The 18,422-nt window shown below is 43.4% G+C and overlaps 1 protein-coding gene across 1 annotated transcript in view; it reads left to right on the forward strand.

Annotated features, from left to right (window-relative positions):
• Positions 1 to 932: 932 nt before the first annotated feature.
• Positions 933 to 18,422, forward strand: part of LOC121855415 (serine/threonine-protein kinase WNK1-like) — a 234,231-nt gene continuing 216,741 nt past the window's right edge. Inside the window, exons 1-2 of the mRNA XM_042350336.1 lie at positions 933 to 1,700; positions 16,208 to 16,257. Of these exons, the coding sequence (XP_042206270.1) occupies positions 1,644 to 1,700; positions 16,208 to 16,257 (107 nt within the window). The 5' untranslated portion in view covers positions 933 to 1,643. The remainder of the gene's footprint in view (positions 1,701 to 16,207; positions 16,258 to 18,422) is intronic.

Raw genomic sequence — 18,422 nt, forward strand, 5'->3', positions numbered from 1 at the left:
AGGGTGTAGTGAGGTGGTAACTGGGTGTGGGCAGGACAGTGAGGGTGTAGTGAGGTGGTAACTGGGTGTGGGCAGGACAGTGAGGTGTAGTGAGGTGGTAACTGGGTGTGGGCAGGACAGTGAGGGTGTAGTGAGGTGGTAACTGGGTGTGGAGCAGGACAGTGAGGGGTGTAGTGAGGTGGTAACAGGGTGTGGGCAGGACAGTGAGGGTGTAGTGGGTGGTAACTGGGTGTAGGCAGGACAGTGAGGGTGTAGTGAGGTGGTAACAGGGTGTGGGCAGGACAGTGAGGGTGTGTAGTGAGGTGTGTTTCTGGGTTGTGGGCAGGACAGTGAGGGTGTAGTGAGGTGGTAACAGGGTGTGGGCAGGACAGTGAGGGTGTAGTGAGGTGGTAACTGGGTGTGGGCAGGACAGTGAGGGTGTAGTGAGGTGGTAACTGGGTGTGGGCAGGACAGTGAGGTGTAGTGAGGTGGTAACAGGGTGTGGGCAGGACAGTGAGGGTGTAGTGAGGTGGTAACTGGGTGTAGGCAGGACAGTGAGGGTGTAGTGAGGTGGTAACTGGGTGTGGGCAGGACAGTGAGGGTGTAGTGAGGTGGTAACTGGGTGTGGGCAGGACAGTGAGGGTGTAGTGAGGTGGTAACTGGGTGTGGGCAGGACAGTGAGGGTGTAGTGAGGTGGTAACAGGGTGTAGGCAGGACAGTGAGGGTGTAGTGAGGTGGGAACAGGGTGTGGGCAGGACAGTGAGGGTGTAGTGAGGTGGGAACAGGGTGTGGGCAGGGGAATAGGGGATGGGTAGTAAGAGGTGGTAGGTACAGGTAGTAACATGTTGTGGTGATGTGTGTGTGTGTCGGACGGGGCGGCGAAGAGGGGGCAATGATAAGAGCGTGTGAGTGGTGGACCCGCGGGACGCCGGGCCATACACTCAGCAGCAGGCCACACCAGTTACAGCTTGACGGTGAGAGTGGGATCACACGCTCTCCTCGCCCCTCCCATACCCATCCTCACTCGTCTCACGGGCTCAGTCAACACCTCTTAATCCAACGACGCTCGACTGTGTAAATTCATCTCGTAATTCGTAAAAGAGACATTTAAACGTGATTGTGTGTATAGTGGACGGGGGGAGGGGTTGAAAGAAGTGTCACAAGCAGGCTTCATGATGAACACTTCCTGGTGCAACATGTTCGCGCACTGTCCCCTTCATCCCCCGACACACGCAGCCTTCACACACGTTCTCTGACACCGTGTTAACTCGCCTCTCGCTCCTAACTTATAATTTACCTGTGTTTTTTAGCCTCAAGTCAGTTTGATTTGACTGCTAACGTGTGAAGAACATTGGTACTGGGAGGCTGTGTTAACAAGAGTGACCATTCAACTGTGCCGCCGGGAAAAAAACTTAATACAGAAGGATGTGTCAAGATGGACAGGTGACTGACGGTGGTTTTACTAGTGGGTGTGTTTGTTAGTAATTTGACAGTGTTCCAGGAGCGGTCTTGCTGGTGGTCTCGGTGTGTTGCGAGAAAAATTACTCTTGACCGCTGCGGTAACACAACATGCGGACAGCACTCTGCCAGAGGTGAAAAAGGTTGGGGTGGGCGTGGTAGAGTATTGTTATGGGCGTAGGCGTGTGTGAACGTGGCTCCGGGAGATGCCTGCCACCCACCCGCCCCTGCATCAACCATCCTCGCACCAGGAACTGTTTAAGGTACGCCCTGGTGACACTTACTGCCCATTGTTGTGCGCGTTAACCACTTTTCTACCAGTTATCTTAATGTGGTGAATCAGTTGTCATTGTCTTTTCTTCTTTGTGTGTCTTCTCCTTCAACCTGTAGCAGTGTTACCACAGCACTGTTGTGTGCCCGTGTAGGTGTGTACAACAGGTTGTATTCTGTTGACAGGATAGGTAGATCATAGAGACAATATTTGCTGGATGGTAGAACCTTCACGGTATTAACAAAGCTTATCAACACCGCGACAGTCTTCAATGAAATTATAAACAAAATTAAGTTAGGTATATGGGAGGTTTAATGGGCACACATTAGTTGCCGGGGCTGGTGACGTGAGGTGTTGTCCTTCAGTGATTAGTGTTTTATTGATCCCCAGTCCTGACATTAGATTAAAGGTCACTTTATAATGAGGAACTTTAAACCTTGCTTAATATATATATATATATATATATATATATATATATATATATATATATATATATATATATATATATATATATATATATATATATATATATATATATATACTATATATATATATATATATATATACACATATATATATATATATATATATATATATATATATATATATATATATATATATATATATATATATATATATATATATATATATATGCTGATAACACAAGGAAAGAAGAAAAACCCTTGTGATTTATCATACTACTACAAATCACACTTGCACCTACAGTGATTTACTTGCATATATATATATATATATATATATATATATATAAAGTGTTTGTTTGTCCTTCATTGTTCAGGCTGTGAAAGTTTTACGGGGGGGAGGGGAGGGAGTATGTACTCGGCTATTTTAGGGAAAAGTTTTGTTGTCAGCTGAAAAATTCACCGAGGGGGGGAGGGATTAAAGCAGGGAGTCACATGACAAAACAGCCGACTCGGTGACCTACTGTACAGTATATTCAAGGAGAACTTACCTTACACCATCTAGGATTGATTTTGATTTTGCCGCTTACAGCGGCTACTTTATTGTGCACCCCACACTCATCCTGTGAGCGGTAGCGCAAAAGGATTACAGAGTAGAGTTTACAACGGGTCATAATAATTAACCCCCTGTTGTCAGGATATTATGGCACTGAATGTTACACAGTATTTCAATTACATTATTTGTTTAGTTCTATACATAAAGGGTTACTTATTCACAAATGCGTGAGTACAGGCGTGTGAGGCAGTATGTCTGGCCTCACACTTTGTTATACACATTTACATGAGAAGTATTCAAGCACATTGCGTATTTGGTTCTGTACATAAGAACTGATATAGTTACTAAGTGCAAAAAAGTGGATACAATCTTAATATGTCGGCTATCTTGCCATTAGAGATGAAGTGTTGTGCCATTTCACACACAGTGTGCTTGGACCTGTCCCTAAAAGGTTCTATCTTCACACAGTCGAGGACGTAGTGTTCAAGTGTGTGGCCATATGTCTGGCCACACACTTTACATTTAGTCTTGTTTACATCTGCTTGAGGAACATACTGCCAGAGGTACTTATACCCTAACCTTAATCTAGCGGTTACAACATCTTGTAATCTAGTGATCTTGTTACTTGCTCCATATACATGTTTCACTTGATACATCTCTTCATGGTAAACTATGGATCAACTAATGCCTGTTTGCACTTGTCTACTTGCGTCAAACTCCTCAATAAGTTCTTTCCTAATTATAGTTTTAAGGGTTCTTTTTGACAGGCCCAAATTGTATTCAACGGTGTCTTTGTTAGACGCGAGTTTGGCGAGGGCATCAACTCTGTCATGTTTTATGAGGCCTATGTGAGAGGGGATCCACAACAGTTTGACCTTGACATCCCTGTCAACAAGGCACGCATATTTGTGTCTGGCTTCAGAGACAAGAGCGTGACAACCTGAGTCGAGGGTGTCATGGGCAAGTAGTGAGGATAGAGAGTCAGTCTAGGAGAGAACTGGACTGGTGTGTGTGTGTGCTCGCGCGCGTATATAATGTTATGAGTGGAGTAGTGTATGTGTTAGTACTGGGACTCCACTAGCATCAACTCTATGGTCTGTACTGTACCAAGAGACAATACTTAAAACAGAGGCACTTATGACAGACAGACAGACAGACAAGACACACCAGTTACTTGACAGTCACCCAGACACCATAAGCAGACAGTAAGAACCTCGATGAGATTTCAAGTCCCCTCGAGATGTTGCTAGTAATGTGTTTGTCATTATAATTCCTTCAGCGTGAGTGTATATAACAGGAAATGAGAATATATTGTTGTTGTGGTGTGGAGGGTGGCAGAGGAGCCTTTAAGGAAGACCCAAGACAAGGTCGAGTTGTTGACGTCACAGAGGGAGAATGTAAAATACCTAGGGAGAGGGGGAGGGAGATTATGTTAGGTGACGTCATTTAGGAAGTTTATATGGGCCGTATCCTCATTACAGCCATCTGCAAGTGAAAGCATATTGACATTTTCATAGACAGTGTTGAGTCTTGACCAGTGGTAGATAGAGAGAGAGAGAGAGGATGGGAACTAGATTTACGGTGAAGTTGTACGTGTAATTATGTCTCTGCGCCGTGTGGTGGGGAACATCTCCAGAGGCAGAGTAAATAGGAGTGGTAGCCTTAATGAGTGGAATTACAGTATTTACTCTGTCAGATATTATTAAGATGCTGGTGTAAGTTTTGTTGGAATTTTCAGGGGACACTACTTTCTTGCCTACACCTCCGCACTCGCTCTCCTTCCCTCCTTCACCCTCCCTCCCTCCTTCACCCTCCCACCCTCCTTCCTTCACCCTCCCTTCAATACCAGATACATTTTTTCCTTTAATAGTACTGTACTTTAGTTTCAACAAATACCCTTATTGGAAATCCCTAAACCTGGGTGTTGTTTTAACCGTCGCCTCACCACACTGTTGATGAGGACGTCCTAAGTTCATCATTGTTATTTAACCCGTATTATAAAAAAAACACCATTCATTAGTATGGAATGTTAAGTGCGTTGTCTCCCATGTAATTAATTTTTTTACAGCGTGGTACCGTATACATACATCCTCAGTCATTACACCTCTCACACACTCGTCCGACACACTCCACCCTCCTACCCCTGTTTTGTCACTCAGTTTGGTTACATCAAGACCTACAGTACACACGATGAAGCACAGTGCCTTTACCAACATGATCGTGTCAGTGGAAACATCAGATGACGCTTGTGTTGTTTTGGTAACGTATGAGGAACGTTTTTTTTTTTTTTTTGTACTTGAAAGGCCCAAAGGAAATGGCATCAGCGATTACTAAGACGACAGACGCGATGATTGCTGAGAAAATATCAAGGGACGCATCTTAGCCGTGAGTCATGGGGGATCTTAAAGCAGTGAGTAATGCCGGGAGACACAGACGTTCAAAGTTTTCTAATAGGAAAGTTTAGAAATTTAGCATCATTTTTTTTCTTCTTTAAGGATTTATAAGAATATGAGGAAACAGAGTTAGTAAGACAGTTATAGTTAATTAGTAAGACAGGTGCATTTATGTTGACTGAATCTTGGGTATTTATACAGCCTCTTGTGGGGAAATTTTAAGAAAGAACTCTGAGGGGGTGTAGTTTTTTTTTATAATATTCAAGACGATATATTATACGTTATTTCAATGGATTCTTGGTGGGGAAGGATTGGGTTGTGTAGGAGAGAGAGAGAGAGAGAGAGAGAGAGAGAGAGAGAGAGAGAGAGGGGGACGACAAGGAGAAGAACTAAAAACCCGTGACAGCTGTAAGGTAAATAAACGCGCCAAGGCCAACTTCATATCTCTCTCTCTCGAACAAATAATATTACCACATAAAACACTTGACTCTCACTCACACGTTGACGCCAGTACACAGACAATATAATAATACACCCTTAGGAACTGATACAAGGTCTGTATACTTGTATGTTTAGGAATATACCCGTATACTTTTTTTGTTTTAATATATACAAAAATTCCAGTCTTAAGGTAAGTAGGTTTTGGTATTTGACTTAAGAGTAGATGTCTGAAAAGGGCCTTATCAAGGACTCAAAGTTGACAGGGTTATGGTTTTGGTGTGTACTTGGGGGGTGTGTGTGTGTGTGTGTGACGGGGAGGAAGAAACAGTCACAGCAGTAGGGGATTACCGTAACACCACAAGGACATTACGGTCTTCAGCTGCCTTACAGTATATAAGAGAGCTTCCACATACTCGTTGGTGCTCCTCCGTCTGTGTGTGACGGGCTTCAGGAGTGGGAGGTGTTGGATGAGGGGGGTGAATGACGCTGGTGGTGGTGGATGAGGGGGGTGGATGACGCTGGGGGTGGTGGATGAGGGTGATGGAATAATATGGTGGATGATACAGGGAAAGATGGGTGTGAGTGGAGAAGGACTTTGACTGATACCTTACCTAACATAACCTAACATAACCTAACCTAACATAACCTAACCTAACATAACATACCCTAACATAACATAACCTAACCTAACCTAACCTAACCTAATCTAACATAACATAAGAAGCGATTTACCCGTTAGAAAAAAAATAACGAATTATTTAACCAGCTATTATAAAGGTAGGAATTATTGAACACAGTGGTTTAAGAGAAGTAAACTTAGATGTAAATCATATAACAGAATGGTATAATTGTTACGGACCTATAGTGATGATGATTAGGCTTAGGATAATTATGCATTTAAAAATGGCTAAATATGCATGCAAATATGCAGTAAAACTGAGAGAATATGCATTTAAATATGCACTTTAAAATATGTTAATAAATAATAACTACTAAGTTAATAACTCCTATTCTGTACATTTTCTCAGTAAATTTACTTTCCCAGACAGGATGTCGCCGAAGTAGGATTTTTTTAAAGAAGGATTAAATACAAAAACAATATACTGACAAAGTAATTTATTAAACAATACTGAAAAAAGTATTTTCCTTTTAAGAAAACAGAAGAACAAAAGAGTGTCAGGAGGGAACTGGTGGAGCCCGTGCACCTATACCCTGCCTGGAACACGAACCCATCACGTACAGTTCATGTCCACTGACCAGCCAATCACGGCCTAGCTAACCACAGCCTATGTTGAGCTATATAAACGTCACTTAAGTATGTTCCTTTTAGATATTATGACACTAAAACAAAATCGCGTATTTTCGATTTTGTATTAATGCAATAAAATGGACTTTTATATTTCAAATATCAGTAATTTCTGCCCCAGCGTTGCTGTTATGCTCGCGAATTTTTTTACCCTTGAGGTTGAAGAATGTTTTATAATATTTTGAAATTTTCCAAATATATGCCTTATAAAACAAAAAAAATATGAATAATATGAATATGCACTTTAGCTCAAAAATGGCTTAAATATGCATTTGCACATATGCAAATGCATAATTATCCTAAGCCTAATGATGGTGATTGATGATGGTGGTAATGATGATGACAATAACGATACAAATAATAATAATAATAATGTTAATAATGATCGTAATGATAATAGTAATTTGAACAAGAACATAAACTTTACCGAGGAGACAGACAAGAGCTCATTGTGGCTTTGGGTTAAACAAATGTTGATATAAAGACTAAACCAGATGACAGATAGCGGGGACGACCTTGTGGGATGCCATCTAACCTCACGCCAGGGGGGTGACGGAGGCAGGGCGCGTGATCCACCACCACCAGCAGGAGGGGGGGGGGGGCTCCCGGCCTTCACCTCGTCTTTACTGTATTGTGGAGTCATGTGTACGTATTAACCTTCCTACTGCTGGGGAGACACGTGCCTCCTCCTGCGCCTCCTCCTGAACCATGAACGGGATATGTCACGGACTGCAGGAACTATCGCATCAAGGTTAGGTTAGGTTAGGTTATATCACAGAGAGTAAAGTTTGACCTCGCTTTAGCGTGTCATGTTCTCCCTGATGTCTGTCTACTTTGTGTCCGTTTCATCTGTCTAATATGGTAACATAAAGCTCGTTTGGCTGTCTCGCTCTTACTGTACTGTACACAGGATGCAGCTCTATCTATCTATCTATCTATCTATCTATCTATCTACCTGTCTGTTAACCATGTCCCAACAACAGTTTTTGTATATATATATATATATATATATATATATATATATATATATATATATATATATATATATATATATATATATATACACACACACCTTCTAATACTTCTCCGTTGAGGTGTGTGAGGAGATGATCTGTGTTGTAGTAGTAGTAGCTATTGTGTGTGTTTTAAATATTCATTGCCAGCATCAGTATCAGGGTCAGGGACTACAAGAGGGAGGTTATGTTAGGTTGAGTTGAGTTGAGTTAGTTTATGAGGTGTATACTGTACATGGACCCTCAGCCTCTAATTGTCGCTAGTGTGTGTGTGTGTGTGTGTGATAATGATGATAATAATAATAATAATAATTATAATAATAATAATAATAATAATAATAATAATAATAATAATAATAATAATAATAATAAACGGTTTATTAATAGAGTTGCAGCCGGTGGCTGAAAATATACAGAGTTACATTTGATTTAGACATAATGATATAATATGCATTGAATACATTTACAGGGCTGTACAGTACATAAACCAGGAGTTGTTTATTATTTTAACAATAGATGGGATGGTGCTGTTCTTATATCTATCGGTGCGGGCTCTTATGGGCTGAATTTTGTTGTAGTGGCGGACTGCGCGAGTTGGGTGTGTGTGTGTGTGTGTGTGTGTCAATCTATCATACACTGTTAGTTTTACATAAGGCATCTCTTCTCCTCCATGGCTTCCCTTATACACTGAAGGATTGTGTAGTGTATGTGAGGGAAACGTGTGGCTTAGTTCTGTATTGTTATGAAGGTCATTATGGAAGAACCTTGTGGTCACTGGCCTTGTAATGCTGCTACTGTGGTGTGTTCGTATGTCCTGATTATTTTCTCGTTGATGAAATTTGTAAAAAGGAAATCTGTTGCATGGAAGCTTAGAATGTGTTTTGTAGGGAGTTGTGGGTTTTGTAATGTAATGATGATGATGGTGATGATAATAATACCAGGGATAATAACATGGATGATGAGGATGAGCTTAATAATAATAATAACATTAATAATAGTGACTCTACAGCCTTAAAACCCCCAATAATAATAATTAGACTTACATATCAAGGTGATTGGCACTGCAGGTAGGAGGCTCATTATAGAGGTCACAGGTAAAACGGGTAAATCCATTTCCTGGAAGTTCTGGATCAACCCTTTGTTTACTGTGGATAAATGATCACGCTATGGAGTTGTTGCAAAGGGGGGGGGGGACCACCTTTTACCGCATCCAGAGCTACAGTGTGTGTGTGTGTGTGTGTGTGTGTGTGTGTGTGTGTGTGTGTGTGTGTGTTTGTGTGTGTGTTTGTGTGTGTGTGTGTGTGTGTGTGTGTGTGTGAATATTATTAAATCACTCCTCGGTATTTTTTTGTTTTGTTTTTGTCTTGTCCATTCATCTTGGTATATGGTCGTTTCCCATTTTCTTTCTTTAGTTGTAAATGTTTTTGTTTCGTGTGAGAACTAAGAACTTTGTGTTGATCGGCGGTGAAAGATCTTGGCAGTTGAAGCTTCTATATTTATAAATGTCAACAACAACAATAATTTTCCGCCTTCCGCCTCTGTTAATTCTTGTTCATTTTTGTTTTATTATTGTGATTTAGATTTTATTTTTGGACCGTGTTATTTCCTTCTTGTGGTTCTTCAGAAAGTCATGTGATTACTTCAAGAAACAAATCGCGTCCTGTCTTAATTACGTGATATTACGCTAGGTTAGGTTACGTTGCGTGAAGGTTGTGGGTAGGTTAGGTTACGTTACGTGTTTGATGTGGATAAGTTAAGTGAAGGTTGTGGGTAGGTTAGATTAGGTTACATGAAGGTTGTAGTAGGTATTAGTGAACAAATATAACTCTCCCATTGGTTAGATAATGCGGGATAAACGAGCGATTATTACGTGTTTTGGTGCCTCGTTATGTTGGGCGAGCTGCTGGAAAAACAAAAAAACTCTGTGGTTTCCTGTGTGGCGTAAGCTAAGGACACAGTTTAGCACGTGGGGTGGGGATGGGAGGCACGGTGGGGGTTTGGAAAGGTTTTGTGTTTTTGTGTGTGTAGAGAAAAGGGGGAGGGGGATGTGAAGGGAAGTTAGAGATAGAAGAAGGGGGTAGGGAAGGGGTGGAGGGGAAGGATGGGGGCGGAGGGGAAGGGGTGGAGGGGACGATAGGGGAAGGATGGGGGCGGAGGGGAAGGGGTGGAGGGGACGATAGGGGAAGGATGGGGGCGGGGGAGGTGCACTTATCATCTCGTAAATAAATCAAAACTACTCAACTCCTCCAAGGACTTAATGCCTGGTGGGTGTCTCAAATATTTCGTATTTGGTAAATATTATAGTGACGGGAGGCTTAAGAATGCAATCTCTCTGGTGTACTTAATCTGAATCATGTGTATTTGATGATGATGTGAAGATTAGGCACCCTAGTTTATTTTATCTGATGATGAAATACCCTTAAGCTATCTGGGTTAGGTTAGCGTTAGGTTTTGTTAGGGTTTAAGAACATAAACATGGAGGAAACTGCAGAGGGCCTATTAGCCCATACTGGGCAGTCCCATTTACACCCAACCCCTATTGCTCATATATCCATCCAACCTATGTTTGAAGCTATCCAGCATATTCGAGTTCATGATGATGTTTGGTAACTTGTTCCACTCATCCACTACTCTATTTCCAAACCAATGTTTACCTATCTTACGCCAAAATCTAAATTTGTCTAATTTAAAACCATTGTTACGAGTTCGCTCCTGGTTGAATAGTCTGAGTACCTTTGTTATATCACCTTTGTTTAGCCCTGAATTCCATTTATACACCTCGTATCATATCGCCCCTCGCTCTACGTCTCTCAAGGGAGTGCAAATTAAGATGCTTTAACGTGTCTCCGTACTCAAGGTTCCTAATGCCCGGGATTAGTCTTGTCATTCTCCTCTGAATTCTTTCTCGGGATTCTATATCCATTCTGTAATACGGTGACCAGAATTGAACTGTGTAATTCCAAGTGAGGTCTCACAAGCGCAAGATATAGTTTTAGGATAACCTCGCTAGTCTTGTAACTAACACTTCTTTGTATGAACCCAAGTACTTTGTTAGCCTTGTTTCAAACAAGTGCACATTGTTTACTTGGCTTAAGAATCCTACTTATCTTTACTCCTAAATCTTTCTCACATTCGGATTTCCGTATAACATCGTGGTTTGGTTAAGTTAGTATTAGGTTTAGTTTGCATTAGGTTAGGTTAGCGTTAGGTGAGTTAAGCTAGGTTAGCGTTAAGTTAGATTGTGTCAGATTTGGCTAAGTTAGCGTTAGAATAGCATTAGGTTAGGTTAGCGTTAGGTGAGAGTTAAGCTAGGTTAGCGTTAAGTTAGATTGTCAGATTTGGCTAAGTCAGCGTTAGAATAGCATTAGGTTAGGTTAAGTTAGCATTAAGTTAGATTAGCGTTAGGGTATTTAATCCTCAGGTGAGATAAGCTGGGGTGGCTAATCTTGACGTGATCCAGACTTTAAATTAACACCTGTACTCTACCTTAAATGTACAGTACATACTCTCCCATAGCACCAGTAAGGAGGCGTAGAGATTTTCCTGAATTGTGTAGTCCAGGCCAGGGATTTCAACTATAGACTGGTTTATTGCTCGACGAGAATGACATACATACATACATACATACAGACAGACAGACAGACAGACAGACAGACAGACAGACAGACAGACAGTGTTGATGTGACGATATTCTGTGATACTTTTGGGAAACGTAGGTGACATGTGATGGCCATAATGAAGCCGTAACGTCACCACCACATTGCGACCTCTAATGAACCCTAACTTAAACCTAACCAAACCTAACCAACACTGTTACATGGTGGACAGGACTGAGATTGACTATACTACAGGATGGTGTGTGTGTGTGTGTGTGTGTGTGTGTGTGTGTGTGTGTGTGTGCGTGCCAGCTGCTACCATCTACGACGCTCCCCATGTGCTGTTGATTATGTCCCGTTAGCTGCAGTGAATGTGGAGGAGGGGTGTTGCATGTGAGGAGGAGTGTTGTGTGAGGGGGGAGGTGTTGCATGTGAGGGAGGAGTGTTGCATGTAAGGGGAGAGTGTTGCATGTGGGGGGAGGGAGAGTGTTGCATGTGAGGGAGGGGTTTGGATGTGAGAGAAGGTGGGGTGTTGGATGTGGGGGAGGGAGGGTGTTGCATGTGAGGGGGGTTTGCATGTGAGAGGAGGAGTGTTGCATGTGGGGAGGGAGGGAGTGTTGCATGTGGGGGAGGGTGGGGTAGTGTTGCATGTGAGGGGAGGGGGAGTGTTGCATGTTTGGGGGGTAGGTGGGGAGTGTTGCATGTGGGGGAGTGCATCATATATGGTGAGTGGAGCGCCTGGAGTGACCACACCACTCCGGGTAATGACATATTCATTGTCAGTATCATTGGCTGTATCCTCCTCTCCCCACTCCTCTTTTCCCCTCTCCCCCTCCTGCTGTCTCTCTCTCGCTCGCCCTTACTTCCCGCTAAACTGTGGTGAGGTGTGACGCCATTACCACCTGCCTGCTGGAGCCCTCACTGGCCTTGTCTGCTCATGCTGTTGCCTGGTCGACCCGCTTATGAAATGCTGTAGCCCTAGGTCGTCCTCAGCCACGACGTGTTGACCCTGTGACGAGTTCCTTACCTGGGAGGAGGTGTGGGGAGAGGAGGAGGAAGACGAGGAGGAGGATGAGGTAGGGAGGTCCTGGAATATACTAAAGTAACTAAACCTACGACGTGTTGAGATTATGACGTGATTAAGAGATTGGTGGTGGTGGTGACGACGTGCTGACGATGAGACTGCAGTGTAGGGGAGGCCTGGTGGAGGGGATATAATATGTGTGGAGGTAGTGGTGGGGATGTAGTGTGTGGTAGTAGTAACGTGGTGGTAGAGGTAGTGACGTGGTGGTGTGTGGAGATAGTGGTGTTGCATCGTCATACACTGTTATCCAAGTCATTGTGTCAGTTACGTGTTTTAACTTCCCTGATGCCTGAGGGGGTGTTACCGGTGCCCTGGCCAGTGGTGTAACAATTTTTTGGCTGTGTCGATCCAGTGTCTCAAAGGATCGTTCGATGATTGTGTGTTCTGACGTAAGATTATAAGGAATTCACTTAACTGGTCTATTTTAACCTAAACCACAAAAAATATATAACTTGGAGAAATATAGCATTGAATTTACATATAACTAAACTAGGAAGCATTATTTAGCATTATTTGAGGGTTTAAGTTAAAGTTGAGATTTTTGTATTTATTAATTTATGTATTTTGGTTGATACTTTAGTGAACATTATAAAGTTAAGATAGAATCTCAAGTTATATATTTTGACTCCTGTAAATCACGAGAAACATTCACTCATGGGAAGGTGTGAAGTTGTGGAGTCCATGAACGTGATATCGCATACACAGATCTTCTTAGGCTAAGGATGATACCAATTAATTTTTTGAGGTCACTAAGTCAAAGTTCAAGGTCGTTTATAGTGAGCCTTGAAGTGGTTGAGGACGACTTAAAGATAGAGACAGTCCACCACTCCTGTGTCCGGATATTATGATCCTGACCACCATCGCCTTAAACTTTGACTTAGGAACCGGATAAGAACATAAGAATGGAGGAAACTGCAGCGGGCCTATTGGCCTATAGATTATGTCGTCCTAAGTGGTTGGTTTGTTGACGTGTCTTAGGTAGTGCGTGTTGACCTCTGTACAGCTGGTGAGTTTAACGGGAGGTTGATCAGTGTGTTGTCTGTGTGGGAGAAGATTATCACCAGGATGACTAAGAGGAGGAAGGGAGAGGGTTGGAAGGAGGGGGAGGAGGAGGGTTAGCACCGGCAGGAGGAGGGTCAGCACCGGCAGGAGGAGGAGGGTTAGCACCGGCAGGAGGAGGGTCAGCACCGGCAGGAGGAGGAGGGTTAGCACCGGCAGGAGGAAGAGGAGGAGGAGGTTAGCACCGGCTTGGAAGGAGGTCAGCACCGGCAGGAGGAAAGAGGAGGAGGAGGGTTAGCACCGGCAGGAGGAAAGAGGAGGAGGAGGGTTAGCACCGGCAGGAAGAAGAAAAAGGAGGATAACAAAAAAAATACTGATAAGGACAAAAGATGTGAAAATATTCCCTGCAAAAGACGTAAGTAACATTTTGCCGGCAGCGAACAGTCATACCCACACAACTCACAAGCCAAGTCTTCAGCTCGGCCCTGTGATCCCTACTCGTTGGAATGACTAAACACACACACACACAATCTCTTTTGATGTGATTCTTGTGAGATGAAGAGGAAACGAATCAGGTCTTGGTGTGGGAAGTGGGTCAAGGGACAGGTGGATTGGATTTTAAAACAAAGAAAGAAAGAAAAATATATGACTGATTATTATATTTTCACTTCTTAAAACTCGATATCACCAACAGAAAAAAAAAGTTATTTGAGTTTTGTTTCAATGTAGAGGTAGTGAGGACTCAACCTATAAGGTGAGTCAGGGTTTATCTAATGGTTAGAAAGGTATAGAGACGTAACCCCTGCAACCCCCCCCCCCCAACCTTGTTGAAGTTCGGATGTACACTTTAGGGCCTAAAGTGTGTCCGGAACTTCTACCTACACACACACACACACACTGACGGGTGAAAAGGTAAACACAGACACCAGCTACGGGTGACGGACGACTTAAGACGTAAAATAAAAGATTACGTAAAATTATCGTACAGTTGTTCTCGTCGTACAGGGTGTAAGTTACAGGAGGCGGCGACGGAGGGGGGCTGGGCTGGCTTTGAGCGACGTGTCTTGAGCATGACTCACACCAAACTGGTACTGCTACTTCTGACGTCACATACGGCGCCAACCATACAGCTCTCACCTCCACAGTCTCTTTTATACGACCTTCTTCCTCACACCCGGGGGCAGGTCAGGGTTCATTAAAACGTGCTTTTATTTATTAATTTATTAATTTATTAGAATTTACCGGTTCATAGCATGTGGTGTGTGAGGGTGAGTGAGGAGGGAAGGGGGGGTCGGTGTGTGGTATGGGGGGTGGTGTGGTGTGCCCTTGTCGGCGCCTCCTCCTGTTAGTAGACCAAGGTAGGACCTCCCCTTCCCATACACACAACACCCCGACCTCCCATACACACCCCTCACCAGGTAGACACACACACCCCTCACCAGGTAGACGCACCCCACCCCTCACCAGGTAGACACCCACCCCTCACCAGGTAGACGCACCACCTCACCAGGTAGACGCACCCACCCCCTCACCAGGTAGACACACACACCCCTCACCAGGTAGACACACACACCCCTCACCAGGTAGACGCTTTCCTCACTCATATTTCACTCTTGTACTCCATAACCTCTCTCTCATCCTTGTTTTTCCCTCACACACTTTATCTACACTGAGACAACATCGTTTTCACATGTGTTCCAAGTTTGTTTACCAGGAACACACACACACACACACACACACACACACACACACACACACACACACACACACACACACGAGACCTCATTGTATAAGCTCAAGTATCCCCTTCATAACACCTGTTCTGTTAACTTAACATCCTGGCACCAGAAGCCATTTTTACCAGGGCTAACTAACGCAATCACTCACGCTGGGGTTGTGTTGGATTAAGGTAGGGGCTCTTCAGGTCATTCCTTGGTGGGCGACCGGGAAGTGTTTATATTGACGGGAATATCCGGATCATTTTAATTTGGTGTTTGATTATTGATCTTGAAGCTGTTTATTTGGCCGGGAAAATATAAATACAGAGTGGATAATAATAATATGGCCGGGGAAACTTTTTTTTTTTGCTAATGTTTGTATTCAGTTTCCTTCATTGTACCCAGGAGGAATTTTTTTTATTTAACCCTTTAGGTCTTGGATGTTTGTTTCCCTTTGCTGAATAAAATCGTCTGGCCACCTGCTTTCAATCTCCCCCTGAAGTACTTCCCTCATCTAACTTGACTTTCAGCTTATATCTTCGTGTATCGTCAGGACCTATAATAAGGATTTCTTCACTATGTCTAGACCGAGATCGACCGGATAGTATTCTCAAGTGTGGCGGTCGGTGGGTAAGGGTTAACGGGATCTTGAGGTTGGTTGGATCTCTGTGTCTTGGGAGAAAGCATGAACGAAGATCTTGAAGACATTTTTTTTTACTGCCTGAGTGTACTTGTACTTGTTTACTCTGGTAGGAATTATGTTTAGATACGTGTAAGTAGATCCTTCTAGCTGTTAAAGTGATGATGGTCTTACGTCGTTTGAATCACTAAGGGAGACGGTTGGAGTGGTTCCTGTAATGAGTGAGAAATAACTAAACCCAATCCAACCTAACCTAACCTAACCTACTCTAACCTAACATAACCTAACATAACCTAACCTAACCTTACCTAATTCTTATTGTTCGTTTCAGGTGCGTGTCAAGAAGAGAGAATCCTCTTTGTCGTCCGGTCACTGCCCCAGGTAAACTATGGTGAATATTTTTCTCTCTCTATCCTCAACTACATATTATTTATCGTTTTGAACCACTGTACTCTTCTGTTTACTCGCTAGTCACATGTAAATTCCAGAAGTAAAATTGTATTGGGCATCGACTATGTTGTGTTCTGGAGTTAGTGTTATTGTTTATGAATGGTGATGTGTGGGTGTACGGTTGGTGGTGGTGTGGGAGTAGGCGGGGACAGGTGTAGGGTTATGGTGTGTGAGGTAGGTGGGTGCAGGTCCTTCATGAATGGAGTGCGACACATCGGCTCATCTTAACCACCCTGAGGCTATACCACCGTCAGTAGCACCTCTCTCTCTCTCTCTCCTGCCTTCCACCCGCTGTAGACTGCAACACCATCACCTTGAGAATTCGTCCATGTGACATTGTTTTTGTTTTTTCATTCGACTCTTCAATGTCTTTATTTACATATAACTAAATGAGAGGGGTAATAGGAGTGTGTGGAAACCCTCGGTCAGTGAGAAGAAAACACACATTGGGGAGGAATAACACAATGACATTAGGAGCTGGAGAAGCGACTGGTTGTGTCAGGAGGACTGGAGGTAGAGGCTAGAGGTCAGGAGAAGGAGGAGGACTGGAGGTAGAGGCTAGAGGTCAGGAGGAGGACTGGAAGTAGAGGCTAGAGGTCAGGAGGAGGACTGGAGGTAGAGGCTAGAGGTCAGGAGGAGGACTGGAAGTAGAGGCTAGAGGTCAGGAGGAGGACTGGAGGTAGAGGCTAGAGGTCAGGAGGAGGACTGGAGGTAGAGGCTAGAGGTCAGGAGGAGGACTGGAGGTAGAGGCTAGAGGTCAGGAAAGGAAGGAAAAACAGAGGCTAAAGAGGAGACAGGAAGTAGGGTGTTGGGAGGTGAGTCAGGGAAGACGAGGCAGGAGTTGAGTGGCTGATGATGGGTCTTATAGTTGTTAGCTGCAGGTTAGTTTTATTAACTGCAGTGGTGGCGACCGTCGGGGTTTAAAGAGCGAGCGCAAAACTGGGCCACTGTAATAATAGTAATAATAATAATGTGTGTGTGTGTGTGTGTGTGTGTGTGTGTGTGTGTGTGTGAAGCCACCTTGAGCGGTCAGCTGTGTTTGTTATTGTGGCCCCGTTGTCTTGGCAGGACTCGTGTGGGGTTAAAGAGGGCGGGAGGTTAGGCGCTCACCCAGTGGTCGGGGGGTGGGGGGAGGCAGGTCTTGGGGTACATGCTAATACTGATACCTAAAACACGTAATATGTTGATAATAATCATAATACAAAACTACAAGTAAAAAATACCTTTACTAACCTAACCTAACCTGACCTGACCTAACCTAACCTGACCTAACCAAACATGACCTAACCTAACCTAACCTGAGCTAACCAAACATGACCTGACCTCAATTTCGGTACAGTTTGGTTATGAAAGTAGACGAGGATTTTCAAAAGACACAAAATAATTATGCCATATATGAACTAATTTCCATAAATAATAAATAAAACAGAACAATATTCTTATTTGGTAGTTGTATAAGTTAATGTTTTACTTACCTACATACGTGGGAATATGTATACATACTTTCATGTCTCAGATTGTCAGGGTGAGTGTATCTTGAGGTAGACACGTGTAAGTATCTCAGACCACAGCTTCCCCCCCCTCCGTCCCCGCCCCGCCCCCCACGCCCCGCCCCCCACGCCCGCCCCCCACGCCCCCACGCCCCTGCTCTCCCCACGCCCCCACGTCTCTGCCCTGCCCCCCCACGCCAGCATCAACATTCTTGTGAAGAGATCAATGCCCAATCACGTCGAGGTAATTACTAGACAATGATGGCGGGGAGTGTGACGTGGTAGTTTTAGTTCCTGCACGTGGTGAGAGAGAGAGAGAGAGAGAGAGAGAGAGAGCTACACTCCTCCTTTGAGAAACACCAGTACAATAATTCTTTCCTCTCCTATTTACCTTTCATCACCTTTATCTTCAAATCGTTAAGTGTCTCGCTATTGTAAGTTGACCTATATACAGTAATTGATAACGTCAGTGAATAGATTAATTAATTTACAAGTTCATAATTGGTGCGTACTTAAGGTGTGGATTATTTATTTATTTGTTTGTTTATTTATATTTGTGTGTTATATTACCAATATAAATAATAATGAATAAGTCAGGAGTGTCAA

This window comes from Homarus americanus, unplaced genomic scaffold, assembly GCF_018991925.1.
Source record: "Homarus americanus isolate GMGI-L3 unplaced genomic scaffold, GMGI_Hamer_2.0 scaffold45299, whole genome shotgun sequence".
NCBI classification, from domain to species: Eukaryota; Metazoa; Arthropoda; class Malacostraca; order Decapoda; family Nephropidae; genus Homarus; species Homarus americanus.